Source organism: Mizuhopecten yessoensis, unplaced genomic scaffold (genome assembly GCF_002113885.1).
Source record: "Mizuhopecten yessoensis strain PY_sf001 unplaced genomic scaffold, ASM211388v2 scaffold10997, whole genome shotgun sequence".
In the NCBI taxonomy this organism is placed as follows: Eukaryota; Metazoa; Mollusca; class Bivalvia; order Pectinida; family Pectinidae; genus Mizuhopecten; species Mizuhopecten yessoensis.
This window is the reverse complement of record NW_018408827.1, coordinates 157,187-174,735: the sequence shown is the minus strand read 5'-3', so window position 1 is coordinate 174,735 and position 17,549 is coordinate 157,187. Positions and strand designations below refer to the sequence as shown.

Here is a 17,549-nt window from a genome sequence, read left to right as displayed (position 1 = left end):
AATAACATCTTCATTTCGTTTTCATGAAGTGTTGTTTCAACAGACGGTAACGATTGTTGGCCTGTGCGTGGCAATTTTATACATGAAGCTGGTTTAGCAAGTAGAGATGGGCAAAGTGGTATTATCTTTAATATGCCGGACACGTCACGAGGTATTCGGAATCCATCTATTTTCAAAGTACCTTCATTTTTTCAGAGCTAGGTAAAAAATCATCTTATTTTGTCTCGTTAATAGTTTGGAATATTTTAAAATGAATTGATCTTTTCCTTTCCATTGCCATTTTTAAGAGCGAAGAATATTCTTAACTTGAAAATCTTAATTTTAAAGTTCACAAATTGAAGTATCTTATGCATGTATGCGATGACAAAGATTTTTTTCTCTAAAAATAGTATAACAGATAGAGAATCAGAACAGATAACTGACTGTGGTACATCAATTGATTTAATGTGCTCAAGGCCGAGATAAATAGCATGGGCGTCTGTGGAGAATATTAACGCATTGTCAAGGAAATGTACTGAGTAATATTAGGATAAGACGAACTCACACCCAAATTGAGTAAACAAAGGCATTAAATATACAGATAACAAGATTTATTCACAAATCTAAAAAAATTAACAATGGAATATACAATATGATTCACACAAATGAACTATGTTGTCAAACTATCAGTGTGGCAACTATTTATACACACTCGAGCCCTCTAGCTCCTCAATGTCTCAAATTTCATCCGGTTCTTTCAAACACACCGAACAAAAATACACCTGGCACATGACAATAAATGCCATGTAGATTGAGTATGAACACACAGATTGAAATATTCATTGTCCTAAAATTACAATATTTCCGGGCTACTTACACTGTATCGAACACAAAGGTTTTAACCAGGTTAAAAGGTTTGTACACACTGTTCTCACTATAACATCGGTGTAACCGATAGCATTGCAAACACAGTTCTAGCAAAGACTAGCATTGAACACACAGTTCTAGAAGAATTGAACACAGTTCTAGCATTGAACACACAGTTCTAGAATTGAACACACAGTTCTCAACTATTTATGTTTTCATTATAAAATCAAGTTTGAAACACAATGTTCAAAACTAAACCTCATAACAACTGTCATGATGACCATGGGGCTTTATAGTAGGTAAAGTTCATCAAACGTCCACTCATATCTTGTCCAGTCAGCTGGCCCTCGTCGACGTCAGCCTTGACCTGTGCCTCCATTAGTAACACTGGCCCCTTTGGAACCCCATGGATGGTCGTTTTCTGTCCATACCCTCTAGGCTGGTACTGTTCTCTTGTTCCTCAAATAGCTGTAACTCCTGCCCCGTACGTTACAGGTTTCCACCCCGCCCACCCACAGGTGTTTTGTTATGGCCCAACATTGGCCTCTCTTCACTTGGCCGCTACCACAGAGGATGTCTCTCAACAGGCAAACATCTCCCTCACAACTTTACAACATTGGGAAATGTTAACGCCCATATAAATAGCACCAGCGAGCCATTTTCCACACCACGGCTCACACCGCCTCACAGTGTCTGCCAAGATGACGGACTCCAACCTCCCCATATGGAACTCACTCAAGTCAGCAATGAGAAAAATGTCATTGTTTACTTAAGTTGGACTCCATGAAATTGCCAGATAATGTTTTTCTTTTATTAACATTGCTAGTGCGTTTGAATACATTCTTTCACATTTGGCAAAATTTAGTCCAATACAATTTAAAACGACATTTACATTATGTTTTCGTATCTTATTTTAATTGCTGTTTTGAAGTATGACCTTACACTACATTGCTGTATGATGGACCTCCAATGGCGAACTATATTTCTTACATTACGTTAGTACGTAGACTTGCACTAGCTTCAGTACCAGCGACAGACCCTAAAAAACGTCACCAATTCAAGTAAATAAAAAATAAGTATTAATTGAAATATAAGGATTGGATCCTGATTTAGTTGATTTCATTGAGGAAAGTGGTGTCTTTTATGTGTGTTTGTTGTGTTTACGGATGTGATTTCACTAACACTGTGACTATATGTTTGAATACACAATGGTATATTTAATAATGTTATTTATATTGCTTATATATAAAATGTAGGGAACTACAAGCTAAATGATTTTTTTGTTTCAATATTCACCTTAACTGCCATACAAATGCTTTTCTCTGTTATATCACAATATAAGTTTCAATCACGGATTTTCATGTGTTGCATCTTGTCAGTCACAATTTCATCAAGTTTGTTGTACAGGTAGTCGTCAGCGAAATTGAGAATTCGTCTGAGGCTGAGAAGTGACAGAATGTTAGTGTTCTGATCAAGCTCTACCTCACATTCGTAGTTTTTGACAGGAAGTATGTGCGACCTGGGCAGCCCCATGACCATGGCAACCCTGTCCACACAATCTTTCATCCTTGGACTGAAAAACACTTTGCTGATATCATTGGAGATCTCCTCACAGATTCTGTCGATTTTCGTCAGAAGTACAACCTGGGGAATCCCTGTAAAAACAAGTTTTGATAGATTCGTTAAGATGACTGAACAATGAAGAAATTGCAACGATAAAAAATGGTTATTCACTGCTTGACGTTTGGCAATTAGGGAAATGGACACAACTAGTTCACCCCATGTCAGTATAATGAGACCGGGAAGTATGCTGCGCTGGGTGCCTTTTGCATGGTATTTCAGTGAGATAACGCCCTTAAGTTAGCATCAGATCCGCGCTATCGCAACGAGGCAATCACATCATAAACAGATTAGTTTACACTATTTAGGTGACGAACTTGTTAAAAATATCCTATCATCTGTATTATCTTTTACAATATTGTCATGATTTAAAAAAACGACACCTGGACAAGGTTCATTTTTTATATAGGTTATGTATGCCACAACTCCTCGTCTTTCTTCTTTCCCAACATCAAGTGATTATCATTTACTTTAGTTTGTCAGGGTCAATTCTTTGAAAACAACGATTAGTCCATCATCCCAGTAAGCAATAGGTCAAATTTCATAGTTTTAGGTATTATGGTTTTTAACAGAACACATTTAAAGTATTTTAGACAAACTTGATCACTCTGACCTTGCATGAAATAACGGTTATTCATTTAAAAACTTTACGTAACTTGCCCTTTATATCAGCAAGCTATCGGCATAACGGCATGACCAATCGTCTCTAGTTTAATCTGAAGTTTGTTTAAATGTTTAATTACATTTGAATCATTTAACATTGACGGCTGTTAAAGGTCATTCTTTTAATCAACTTTAAAGCTCGTCATACATCATGTTACAGACCAATATTATTAACCTATGCCTCTTGGATATTTGGAAGAAGTTTCGGCGAGACGGTGGCCACCTCATGCTAAGCTGACATGCCCATGCAAATGGTACACTGATCGTTAACATTCATTTCATTTAAAATGCTTGTGCTACTTGAGTATCTTCCCAAATCTTAAAATTATATTAATGTTGTTATGCATACATATTTAGCAGTTATACAAAAATACAGACAACCAATAAGTTACAGTATCCCTTTTTGGAAACATCATATCTGTTTTGTAAATTTACCTCTTTGATTCATTCGCAATTGTATGGCCTTGATCCGCTCCATCACTTTCTCGGGGATGACATCCACAGTACTACCATCCAGAACAAATGCCACACAGTGGATTCGTTCGGACAAATTCGGGTTCTTCACAAACCCAAGTGCGTCGGTTGACAGTGGAACAGCAGGGTTAAACTGGTAGAAATACACATGCGTACATAGTGAATAACTCTTAAACCCATTCTGAGTGCTTAATTGAATGTATATTATAAGAAAAGTGCATCTCAAATGTTCTTAAACCATTTTCGATTCTTAACTTTAAGAATAATGTAAACTTTCAACAGATTCTTAAATCTTCCTCCTCGAATTTTAGGCTGAGAACCGGTTAAATATTTGAGAATGGTAAGGAGCATGCTTATATATTTAAGTACGTGCTTGAATGTACAAAATGGCCAACTTACAGCAAATTACTAATAGGGTCTTTTATATGTGGTTAAGAGGGAAATGAACATTTTAACAAAGGGTTTAGAATTAGGATTTAGAATTAGGCAGGTTCCGACCCCATCCGAGTGTACAATTCCCATATTATATATATTCCAAATATACAAAATAAAACGCTCTTTTCCTTACACATCTTTCCCGCAATTTCCGCGAAGGAAATATTGTGAATGCAACGATTGATGTCATATCATTTCTAGAAAATGTTCCATTTCAGACTAGGGGAGCTTATTTATGGAAACCTATTGGTGAAAATTAAAAACTATATTTGTTTTAATATGTTTACCATCACGTTACAACCTGTTAATCTCATTAAATACATTAGTTATCTCATTTAATATGAGATCACTGTTGTGTTTTAATCAGATAATTACCGTATTTTGCCGAGATAAGCATTGTGTTTTCAGGGGATACCCAACGTGTTATCGCTTTTAAATGAATTGAAATAACCAAAGCGTTTTAACATGATAGTAAACAAGTTAAATTAAGATTATTTGTTTTTCAAATTTAACCTGATAAGCTTCTGTACCAGACTTTTAAGTTTTAGTATGGAACGCTTTTACACCTTCCGCGGTAAGATAGGGTGGTGTGCAGGATAAGGGAGATGTGTTCCGTACATGTACGTACATGTTATTTACCTTTTTCATCGCTCTATTGACTTCATATCTGTACAACTTATTGAAATTTCAAATTTTGATCAAGTGCATGTTTGAGAATGCCTTAAAGCAGTTTGCGTTTCAAAGTCCTCCACTACTCTATTATCAGGGATTTATATATAAATATAACATATGTAGCTGTACCTTTGTGTAGAAAAACTATCAGTCATCGCTCTATTAAAACTACGTACATTTTAAATACATTAGGGTCAAGATGACCGTCTTTTTCTGCTTTAGGATTTAATCGCAGTTAAGGATAATAATTAAATATTTTATGTTGATATCAAGCATTCAATGATATGTCTAATATAAAGATAAAACTGGTGTCGTCTTTTATTAATCTCCAATTGTGCTTGAAAAGGTAAGCATGGTTTTCAATGCTTGTATATACAGCAAAATAGTGCAGGATTGTTTATCCTAGTTTTTTATTGATTAAAGTGTTCCAATTAGGGCTACTATGTATCAACAATCAAATTCTTAGTTAAGTTCGTTCTCAAATATTTCAGAACGCCTTTCAGATCCACCATTTAAGAACTTATCAGCTAAGTATGTACTTAGCGTAGGAATTTAAAGTTAAGAATTGAGAATTAAAGATGTTTCGAGATTCCGGGGCCTGGTTTCCAGTTTTTACTTGGTGGCCGACATGTTGCAGCCTGCTAGGCATGCTGTCATCAGGCTATTTAATGATTGTATTTTACCCCTATGACCTTACAATTTGGTTAAGGTTATTCATTTGAACACACTTGTAGTCCGTACATTCCCCAATGCCTCTTGACTATTCAGAAGAAATTGTCTTAGCTGTAACACATTGGACCCGATTGACTATGATTATAAGAAAAGTTATTTTCTTTATGCAAATTTTGTAGCTTTCCATGCTAGCAAGTGTTACTAGCCAAATGTTTTGACTCTAGGCCTTAGTTCTTTCTATGTTAGTTAATCTTTGTAAAAAGGACCCCGTAACCTTGAACATAAATGAAGATTATTTCGTTAAACCAACTGTTTAGTACTCCATGCCGTTAAAGTATTGGAAGCCATTTCAGCATTTAAATAAAGTTGATCACTTTGTCCTAATTCAAAATAATTTATTTTCAATAATTGTCTTTGCACTCAACGCCAGAAAGTTAGTAACCAAATATTACCAATCTAGCTCCTTCTGTTCTAACGTTTAAAGTTTGAGGACTTTAGTAAGAGACGGGACCATTTCATTTCGCAAATGCTACCTGCCAAACGCGATGACTTTGTGCTGTTTGGTTCTAAAAAACAGAAAAGCGATATAAACAGTTTGATTTTCAATATTGGTCATTGCTGTTTACAAACTTATTGTCTGAAATCCCATTTCACATTTTGACTACTGGGACTTTAAAATGTAGTCAAAGTATATTTTGCAGAATTTGTCAAGCTTTATAGCAGGAAGCCACTAGCAAATAAAAAGCCCCAACGCCAAAGGTATTTAACAAGAAGACGTTTTACGAACCAAATCAAATGCTCAAACGTCAAGCTTCATTTTGTGAAGCATTACTAATTGTAATAAACCGCTTCTTGTATATGCCTCAAATGAAATCAACATTTCGGCAGAGGTAGGAGAATCAAATGAATGCATGTACACTGAATATTTTTAAAGCAATAATCAAATATCTTTGGGCGTTTTTTCTGTTATTTTTCTAATTTCGTAATGAAACTACTCGTAATAATACTTTCCACCACCCATAAATTGAATTTTACTTATATCTATGTGTATTGCACCTTTCTGATAAAACTTCAGACCTATGATGTATTGATCGATCATGCATATTATTTAAAGACCAGGGGAACCTTCAAACCATATCAAAGTTTAAAAAAAATCAAATATTTCTGTCAATTGTTTAAAAAAAACGCGATAGCAAATTTCATTTTAAAATCCAAGATGTCGGTCTTGCAGCCATTTTGGTCCTCCGATCAGTTTCGAAATGCACTATGTAGATGCACAAAAGGGAACCAACGCATGACAGCTGTGAGGAAAAAACGAAATCTGTCAAAATAAAAAAGAAACGAATGGCTTGTAACATATTAACCCCAGGAACAAACACAGGTAATTGTCTGTACAAAGACACATACACACTCACCTTGTACTTGTCTGGTACGTGACCCTCAAGTAGATAACCAATCTCATGATCATCAAGACCTTGGTCCTCTTCAAGGCCACGTGTGTCGCATAACCGAAAGTTGAGAGGTTTTCCAGCATATCCGTCCCTTACTTGATATGTCCTATACTAAACGTTGCAAAATAGAGAGAGAAAAACAATAATTACGCTTTCTCAAGTTTATTTTGAATCAGCAAATACAGAGAATTCAGCAAGAACCAGTACCTTAACGAGAACATGACCCAATTTCTAGATCAACTTGAGCCAGATCATAATATTGATAGTTCAGTCACCTCATAATTTATCAAGCCAGTATAGTTTTACATAAGTCAATACATGTGTTAAGTTTTACCTGAGGTTGTATACGGTTTCATGTGAATCAGTTCATAGTTTCAGGTGCAAACACCTGCTTGTGTGTTACCTTCATCTTCAAGATACATTTGTACAAGGTGGTAGATTCTGCTGGTGGATTTCTTAGTCCCTGGAGTTTGCCATTTGATAGCCACATTGACTGTTTTTCTTTTTTCAACAGCAGTTTAGACCTATTGGAATTCAAACACGTTTTGGCCCCTACTATTACCGATGACTCTAAAAGAACGAAACAGCTGCATGATGCAGTGTCATTCATGTTTGGCATCTGTAAATATTACCAAACTTTTGTAATCACAAGTGTGTGTGTTTTACGTTCATTTTTCACTTGAGTAAGTACCTAGTTTTAATGTAGTAAAAGGTTTTATGTAAATCAGTTCAAGTTCATCTATGCCATTGCATACTTTCATGAAATCCAGTTCATAAGTTTATAGTAGTTTCTAGTTTCACGTTAGCCAGTTCACAGTTTCGTTTGATCCACTACAATTCAAGAGGCGAAGATGGCCCTTAGCTAACCTGGATGTGTAAGCAATTATGATAAACAGCTCATCAGAAGTAATCCTGCTAATCCTGCTGACCACATCTATAAAGATATCACTTGTTTAATGGAACTGATTTTAAAGCACCCTATTGTATCAAAGCTAAACGTTTATATAGAGACAAATTACAATGATTGACCACTTCTTGGACTTCTCTTGAAGATGACCTATAAAACAGGTCTGATTGTAGTGTACTACAAACATTTTCCTATTTTTGGTTCGCCTCTCAGCACTGAAGGAGACGACACTTTCCATTATCAAAAAACCGTGTGCCCTAATTACAGGGAAGCCTCCTAACCAGTGTGATTACAATATGCTCAATTTACTGAACACGAAGAGTAGGTTCTTAAAGACTTAAACATCTGCAAGTTACTCCTTTTTGAATATAACATCTAAGCCCTCAACAAAATTAATACTTTCTGAATTCAAAACTCGACCACTTGGTCCGTATGATCAATGGTGCTTAATGATAAGTTTGGTTGTGATCAATATGAATATACTTATGTATAAATTGAGGGTCAAAACAGTTCAACAGGGATCCATAGGACAACCATTGTAACAAATGTACGTATATAAGGTTATGGAATAGGGATCCAATTATATCTGTGTAATTACTCAGAAAATCAAACCTCTGTGGCAGGACTGGGCCCATTGGCAAATGCTGTTAGCATGAGTTCATACATTCCATCATGCCTAGCAATTTCAATATGGCGTTAAGGTGCGGATTTCCATATTGGATATGTTTTGACTCAGAAACTCTAGAAGACGGACCTTAGGATAAATCCTGATTTAGATGATATATTGATTTGTTTGCCACTTTGTGCCCATCGACGATATATGCAGTTTCAGACTAAGTCCATCAGAAGGGTGAACCCCAGCTCAAATTCGTTTTGTATGCCCACTTTGAATGTATGTGGTTATATAATTGGATCCCAGTGGTACAGCCCTATATTATCCGAAATCCCCCAATTCAAGGGCACTATATCCCACCTACCTCAAAGGTCATACCGACTATATGAATGCAAAATTATAATCACTTTGCTGAAAGGATATTTCAAACTCTCCGGCACGCCCCTTTATCTATACAAGATTGAATCTCATTGAACTTATGATCATGCCAACCAAACTTAGTTCAAATCTTATGTCTTATTCAGGAGAAGGCTTTTAAATGTAGACTTGATGGAGAGATGACGAGGTGAGATGGGTTTATAGACAATGAATACCACGCAATGACATGGCATTCTTGTGAAATATACGCCTCGGATTGGCATTTTTGTATGTTATAACTATCAAAATATTTTATTGGGCACTATCACTCATACTTATGACTTGATACAGGTTCAGCTGTTTAAACATCCTTGGAACGTTGACATGTTTCAAGTCATTTCTTCTGTCTTACTTCATTTTGTATCACCATATGCCTTATTACGGTCCCTACAGATATGCTGAATCGTTTTCTTTAGTAACCTTTTCACATGAAACATTGAAAACATGGAACTGATCTGCTGATCCAATTGTTTCATAAAAAATATAATAAATAAAAAATAAATAGAAGTGGCCTAGTCTTTGACGTCATGATGCAGATTCAAAAGAATGTTACACATGTTTTGGTTTGCTATTTAATGTTATACTTACAGATGTTGTAAGACTATGTTCAGCGCTTCCAGCGTTGGCCTGGGCGCTTATGTGTCCCCGGAAGATGGAGTTGATGGTGTTGAAGTAGCTAGACTTCCCTGCCCCGACCTGACCAACCAACAGGATCCTCGCCTGCTGGAGGTCCAATCCGGGTAACGGTTTATAGGTGGCCACCTTGTTCTTTACCTCTTCCTCAAACTGTATACCAAGAAACTAGATTAATTAGAGATCTTATTATCTGAATTGTTTTGTTTCTTAGAAAGCAGCGATGCTACTCACATCCCGTTAATGTATCTGTTTTGGAGATAAAACAAATTACACCATGGTCACATATAATCACCCATGCTCATTTAACTGACCACGAGCAACCACCATGGTGACACCTGACATGACCATACTCCATCATACTTGCCAAAATTGAAACGATTCTACAAAGCCTCATCATAAACTGAATGTCGTCAAAAGAAGTCCGAGAATTCTTATCCCACTTTGAATATAGAATGAACCAATCAATGCCTTATGAAGCCGATATATACAAATGGCTATAACCCAGTGAGCGATAGGCTTACAATGATACTTTGGAAGAAGGCATACATTATTGTGTAAAGTTTTAGAAGGCATTTCAATTTAAGATAATTGCATCAACACAGACTATGGCAGCAGTGATTTGTGTGACACAAGATTTGAAAAAAAATCATCTGTTAATGCAGTAAGCACCAAAGCTAGCCCCATTACAACTGACAGCTAGTACAGGTTGCTCATTTATAAAAAAACAACCTGATATATATGTGTATTTAGATATACTTTACAGTCAGCTTTTGTTGTTCTTTTTTTCCCCCTGATTAGTCTCAAAATAAAATATGCACAACCGATGTCGAAGGGAATATTGTAACATACATATGAAATTTAAAAAATTTTATTCTGTCAGACACATTTTGTGAAATATTGATACCATCTCGAGCTGTCAGAATAAAAGATTACGGCCTTGTTGTCATACTGTTTTTCAAAACAGTCTCATAAAGAAACATGCTCAACTACCAATCAAGGATAACCTTCATGAAAGATCTGTTATACGTCTTGAGAAAAAGAAGTATTAATCTTGATCTATTACAATCCAAGATGGCTGCCTGGCGGCCATCTCGATTTCCTGTTTAGTCTAAAAGAAAACAAAATGCACAAATATTGAACAACGGAAACCTTTATATGAAATTTGAGAGATATCTGTCCAATGCATTGTGAAAAGATGAACGACTACGGACGGAGAACAATTTGATTATGAACAGCACTCTAAAGATGAAGGACTATAAAGATATGTATGTGAAAGTATTCAAATGTAAGTTAGACCATATTTAAATCATGGTTTTGTTGCAATTTGGTTGTCCATTTATAGTAACTGACCGACTATAATTGACCATGGTTAAACCCTCTTTGGCCGTACTTTTCACTCTGTGTAGGAAAACACGCATTATTTACTTTATGGTCTACTAAACTATGTAACATGGACATCTTTGATACTAGACAGATTGCGGTCACTTATGCTGGAATATGTCATAGCAAAATTGAATGCGCAATAAAGTTATTTGATTTTGGTGAAGGCGACACCCGACTACACAGCTAGTTTTACCGGTATGCGATCGCGAGATCTTTTGAAGTACATCAAAGGATCAAACTTATCTTCTTGTCTCATCCACACAGTGCCAAGTTAATAGCTTTCAATTTCGTCATGACATATTCCAGGGGTGCAGAGAAAGGAAGTGAGTATCGCGAATGCTGAAAAGAGTACTTTACGTATGACGCATGACTTATCATAATACCTGTACTATAATGTTCAAAGTAATATAATTTTCACCATTTCACAATATTTACTCTACTGAAATGCTTGTTTTTCTATGATTGATATAGATGCCTAATTAATCGGTTATCATTATCAATCTAAAAAATAACAACAAAAAAGTGAAATACAGCGATACATCTAAACAGTTTAAAACGTAAATACTGTTATACATTACAGTTATACAAATACTGCTATACAAATATATGTATACATTACAGACCTTACGACTCCAGTCCACATTCCGAATCCACGGCTTTTGTAGCAGCTCCTGTTCTGTAAGTAGTCAGATGGAGAGATAATATTGACATGAGCATAAGCCATGTACTTCTTTAAAAAATATTATTGTTGGACAGACAGACAGACAGCTTCAAAACATATATTATGTCATTTCAAATATTACTGTTACGCAAACCCAACATTCATACTTAACCCTGGTACTTACATTCTAAAATGCATTTTTATATCATAACGTACATGTATATCATTTATGCGTCAAAAATTCATTTTTTCACTGAATCACTTTGTTTTGGCTGATTTACTTTATAAACATTGAAAACCATAGTTTATTTTACCAGCCATTTGGAGGATCTAGAACAGCCACTATCAAGAATACCTCAATTACATAGCTTTGATGCAATGAGTAGACGTTTGCAAGCATTTAACATTCAAAATCAGTATTAATGGATGTGCCCCGTGTTACCTTCGATACTGTAGACCTCGAGGTCCAGAACCTGTAAGTGACCATTCATCACAGAGTTGTAGTTCTGCCCTTGTACGTCATAGGTTCCTCCGAATGCGTTGGTGTTACCATTTAAAGGAAAATTATTTCCGGATTTGTTCACTGTAGCAGAAAAAGAATGAAGGTCATGTCCGCCAAATGTTGGACCATAACTCGCATCCCCATAGATTGCGCTTGTTCCGCCTGTTTTGTTGGGAAACTTCATTGGCTGTGCTGTACCGTTATACTCTAGTTTAAACAGAAACGCTTTAGCGTCGACGCTATAGGCACCATTAGAATGCCAGCTGACAGCAGTGTAAGCCCCGTATACCGACTTGTCAGTATTGTACAGGACGGTGACTGTCGGCCCCTTGTTGTCACAAAGACTATGGAAGGTTGGAGCTACACATCCATCACGGCTGATCTTGTACAGTAAGGTAAACTTGTGGTTCTTAGTGGAATCAATCCATTTAGAAAGTTGATCCTTGTGGGCTTGTGTGAGCTCTGTCGCCATTTTGTTTACTTGAAAGAAAAATGATATATATATATATTCAGAAATATTTTATACCTTGGTGAATCTTTCTATGCTCAATGTTCTAAATATGTTCTGTTAAATTTATGTATATGACCTTAATGATATTATTTTATGATATGAATATAATTAATGTATTTATACTGAATCACTGATTATCATATTTCTAACTGCTGTATCTCATGTATATGCTATATGATTCCATGATAAAACGAATACATTTTAGCAAAGATAAGGTTGACTTATAGGCTAATATTTTAGATGAATTATGTGATGATTTACTGATGTATGATTGCATGCAACTCGTCTCTAATACACTGTTATTCAATAGCAATAGGCTCATTTTATAGTGTTGAGAAATATGTTTTAAAATGTGTGTATTTTAATGACGATTTATGTATTTATGTATGTACTATTCAATGAGTTGAGACGTAAATAAATAAGTAAATTTAAATGGCAGTTTTCAGGATATGCAAAACAAATAAATATATTCAACCCATAGTTTGCAGGGCTAGACAATCCTGGATATGAAGGCCTAGTGCCTGTCGAGTTGGTTTTGTGACCAGGTAAAAATTTGTTTCTCCGGATCCCTTCCTGATTAGTCAGTGTAAATCAGTCAACTTATTTTTCATTATGTTTTTTTTTACATATTTTAAAAATATATAACTGATGGAAGACAATCATTGTCATATTGGAATTCCCTCGGTGTCTCTGTGTTTACAGTTATTAAAAAGTATGAAAACGTTCAGTTTGGTAGATAAGTTGAATTACTTGAACATGATTTATTAACAATGAATAAATTGTTGATTGTAAGGATTATAAAATAGAGAAGTATTTGGCACAGTTATGTCGAATTTACTGATAGAGGGGTGTTTTTTTAGCTAATAGTCTGTTAGTTTCCTTTTTCTAATTTACATGTAGACTGCAACGACTATATTTATGTTTGTCGTCTGTTATGTTATAGCGTGTGACATGTCCCTGTGGTTGTCTCTAATTACCTATATGTAGCTTGCTCGACCCAATGCTCTCATACAATATTTCACCCGTTCTCGTAAAAGTGTTATACATGTACATGTAATGGGTTCATAAATTGTCATTACACACCAGCCACATAAACAGTTCCTGTTTTGTTACGATACCGTGATCATACAGGTGACCCTAAACATTGACAAATCGACTTAAGATTGTGAAATACACAGTTTGATCGTAAAAGCTTACATGGACACGCATTTAGAAATAAATTTAGTCAAAACAATTTTTGAAATGTCAGTCAATAAGAAATATGACTTCTCCTCTTTAATCAATCATATACACATCCATTACAACTCAATAAGCTATTCAGCAATATTTGACTGGAGCTCATCCTTTACACTAACTCTTACACCAGGTCTGACAGTGATACTAATTTGTTCAGACTTCTTTAGTTTTAATTGTTGTATCACGTTTGGTTATATAAATATGTGTGCATGAATAAGAATGTTGTCGTAATGATATTGAATGCTTGGGTTTTTCCAAAACCTACTGGTTTACAAAATTCCGGTTTGGTTTTCTGAGAAATGTATTAAAAGAAAGTAAAAGTACATGCTTGTTTTCTATTTAAAACCCCAACCAAACCCGGCCATAATGAACTGGATTGCTAAAAACCTGAGTAGGTGTTATGTACACTTGTACATGCACACATTTTTAGAAAACAAAACTACATTCATACTTTTCATCTTAATGTATGTACCAATGAAACCTTTTATGTCCATACTATTTGTATGTATAGAAATGTGATCAGCCTGCCTGATGAAGGTATAGCTGTATACTGTAGCTGAGATGTAAAAATGCAATTCTGCTTGTAACTATCTCCTTTTCAATATAAAATATCTAGTTTTATGTGTCGGACGTGTAGTGATGGGGTGTATATGGGGTTTGTGAAGGGGGATGTGTAGGGTGTGTGTGTGTGTGTGTGTGTGTGTGTGTGTGTGTGTGTGTGTGTGTGTGTGTGTGTGTGTGTGTGTTAAACTTAAACCACAACTGAAGTTAAAGGTGTATGATTTGACATTAGCACAAGTAGCATTTCCATTTTTATGACTCTTAAATAATGCAAATAATAAACATTATAATATGAGATCTATCAAGGAAACGATCTGAATTCTAAACAACCGACATCCGCCCCTTCACAATGTACAAAGTCCTCGCTACTCGAGTCATCTCCTGATCGCTGTAGGCCTGCATTTGTAAACAATCTAACATTTAATATAATTGGCTGCACACAGCAAATAATCACACAAGAAAACATCATTTGAAAACAACATTGATGATAAAATAAATGCTAAATGCATACTTACTTCCCGTGTTAGCTCTAACAAATAATGACGATCCTCCTGATCGGTATTTCCCTAATTTCGTGGAAAGCCAAAACCGAAAGTAAAACCGGATAACAATGAATCACCGAAACAGAGCGTACGTGAATCGACACGAACTGAATGATATTGATAAAGAAGGAACGAGAGGAATTTTAGTATACAAGATACCAGAGTTTATTACTTAAGTTATTTAAACGTTATCAGCGTGTAGAAATCGGTCACTCTAAGGCTAGTAACACAAAGGGAAACAACTCTATCTTCCTTAAGCCGAAAAGCGATTTCATAACAGATTTTCATCAAAGTTTATGCGAAGGTCATGCAAGAAAACCTTACATGAGTTCGTAAGGTACCAAGGTCAACGCCACAGTCACTGTTGCTATTTATACAGTAAGTCATCTGGATCAAAGCCATTAATTGCTACATGTGCTATTGATAGCAAATTTTCAAAAAATTAAACGAGTTTGAAAGTGCCAAGCTGGAATACATTATTTATCTTACAGATATTTTTTCTGTTTTCGGGGTTATATCGTATTTATCGAAAAATCCCACTTTTGCACTTTGCATAAATCCGCCAATAAAAACTTTGATTTGAACTAAAGGTATATAATATTTCCCTTCTTATTACAATTAAATACATTAATCGTTCAGCTGTTAATTACGTCGTTCAGTTTTGCATATAATTATAAATTTAGTTCGTAATAATTTCTCAACTCCTCTCAGAGGTATAAATATAAGTATGGTAAATATTCCACGAGTTAAAAAATCATTTAAAGTCGTATTAACCTACCAAATTCAGGTGGCATTAATTTAGACTGTAAATCCAATGGCTCACGTGTTGACGTCATCATTTATATGACGTAATAACCGTAAAGTTTGAAACTGATGACACTCATTAGAACAGGGGTGTACTATTCATTGAACAAGGATATACAATACCTTCACCATTTTGAACTATATGCGGTATTTTTATACAAATATTTTAATTAATTTATGATATTAAAATACTAAAAAAGGGAGTAAATATACGTATTGAACTGTGTTGATATGGTAATATTATTTTATACAAATGATATAGTTTTGCCAACAAAACAATCTTCATGTGCGCTACAACGCTGTTTCAGTCATTTAGACTGTAAATGCCATATCAACAAAGTTATGTGCTAAATTGTATAGACAACATTAATTTTTAATAAATTCTGGATCATACTTGTGTTTGGTTCATTATTTGTTAGATATCTTGTGGCCGGTTCTTGGTCGTTGCAAGCAAATGTTTACACGCTGACGTACATATTAATATACATTGTGAAGTAAACGGCATATGGTACAATTTAGACTCACGTATTTTGGTTCAAATATAATGTTATTCCCCCAGTTCTATCGCAAGGGATACAGAACTCCTTGGTTTTAAATTTGCCACTGCTATGTTAAAGGACGAGAATCCCTCAAAGTAAGCATGCTTATTTTATAACATTTCAACAATAAAATATTTCAACTTTATGATAGCGAAATGTTTTATATCAGAGAATATGATATACATGTACACTGCACACAGAGTGTAATGTACTCGAGTGGCGGAACATATGAATATATTTTGAAGTAATTGGAACATGTATTCTGCGACGTAAATGCTACAGCAAATACAAAAATCGGAATGGCTCGAGTGAAATATGGTACATCGTATACGTGTTTATTATATATCCTATCGGTATGTTTTGAATATTTTTTCTTGAATGCAAGCTACATATTATGAAAACGCCTGTAAAACTATCAATAATAAGGTTGTACTGTAAAGTACAGTACTAGTACATAAACATGTACGTAATGAAAAAACGCATCTGGATTTACCTGTGTTAGTTATTTCTGTTTTGTGTGGAAATTGCACACCTCCTTCACGATTGACCAGTGATACCAAACATTTAGCGGTTTTCTGGTAATTTACAGGTACAAGTAACTGATCCCAAGTAAGGCTGCTTTAGATACATTTCATCTGATTTAAAGTACGTACATGATTTTTTTGTTTGTTTAATTAATGATAACTGGTAGCTAGGCCTGGTAAATTTCATAACCAAAGGATGCTTTAAAATTAAATTATTAAATTAAATAATTGATACTTTGTCAAAATAAATATCATTGGTCGTAATGTCATTATAATATGTCATAAAAATTACTGGTAATTACTGACCTGCTGGACAAGACAACGACACTAAAGTTAATCGTGTAACATGTACATTTATGTACATGCGGTGCTGAAGTATTAAAATCTGAAATAGTGACCCCCCCCCCCCCCCCCCCACCCCCTATCCGCCCCTGATGATGTGAACGTAAAGCTACAGTACACACGATTACGCGGTCGTTAAAAGCAATTTTAGTAGGCGATGTGACCGTTACCGTTAGATAAATAGATAAGCGTGTTTAATCTACCTGAAATATGGCAACATACTTATCCATAAAACAAGAATATCAAGAAGGTCATAAGACTCCATTTCATTACTATTGTAGGTATGACGTTATATGAAAATTCTACGTTATCGTCTACTGACAGTTTTTAACTTTCTGTTTATTATCATGCATGTAAGCCCTACTGACAGTTTTTAACTTTCTGTTTATTATCATGCATGTCAGCCTTACTGAGAGTTAAGATGAGCATTCACAAAGTTGCTTTGAATTTTGAGACAAATATAACTAATTCTGAAAGTCATCATATTGAATGCACTATTTAAACATTGTTTGAAAGTATGTTGGAGTCATTATTAAAG

The 17,549-nt window shown here is 35.1% G+C and overlaps 1 protein-coding gene across 1 annotated transcript; it reads right to left on the bottom strand.

Moving 5' to 3' along the window:
• Positions 1-573: 573 nt before the first annotated feature.
• LOC110464486 (interferon-induced protein 44-like) lies at positions 574-14,875 on the bottom strand. The gene is made up of 7 exons (XM_021519735.1): positions 14,776-14,875; positions 11,893-12,432; positions 11,413-11,465; positions 9,359-9,556; positions 6,798-6,944; positions 3,565-3,736; positions 574-2,501 (listed from the first exon to the last, which is right to left on the bottom strand). Exons 2-7 carry the CDS (start codon positions 12,422-12,424, stop codon positions 2,191-2,193), a joined length of 1,413 nt encoding a protein of 470 aa, XP_021375410.1. The 5' UTR covers positions 12,425-12,432; positions 14,776-14,875; the 3' UTR covers positions 574-2,190.
• Positions 14,876-17,549: the final 2,674 nt, after the last annotated feature.

Bases quoted from the DNA above. Each gene is read 5' to 3' on its own strand.
- LOC110464486 (XM_021519735.1), bottom strand. From the start codon at position 12,424: ATGGCGACAGAGCTCACACAAGCCCACAAGGATCAACTTTCTAAATGG. The intron at 11,466-11,892 runs GTAACACGGGGC...GACTACTTACAG, and splicing joins CGAGGTCTACAGTATCGAAG to AACAGGAGCTGCTACAAAAG. The intron at 2,502-3,564 runs GTAAATTTACAA...TTGTTTTTACAG, and splicing joins ATTGCGAATGAATCAAAGAG to GGATTCCCCAGGTTGTACTT.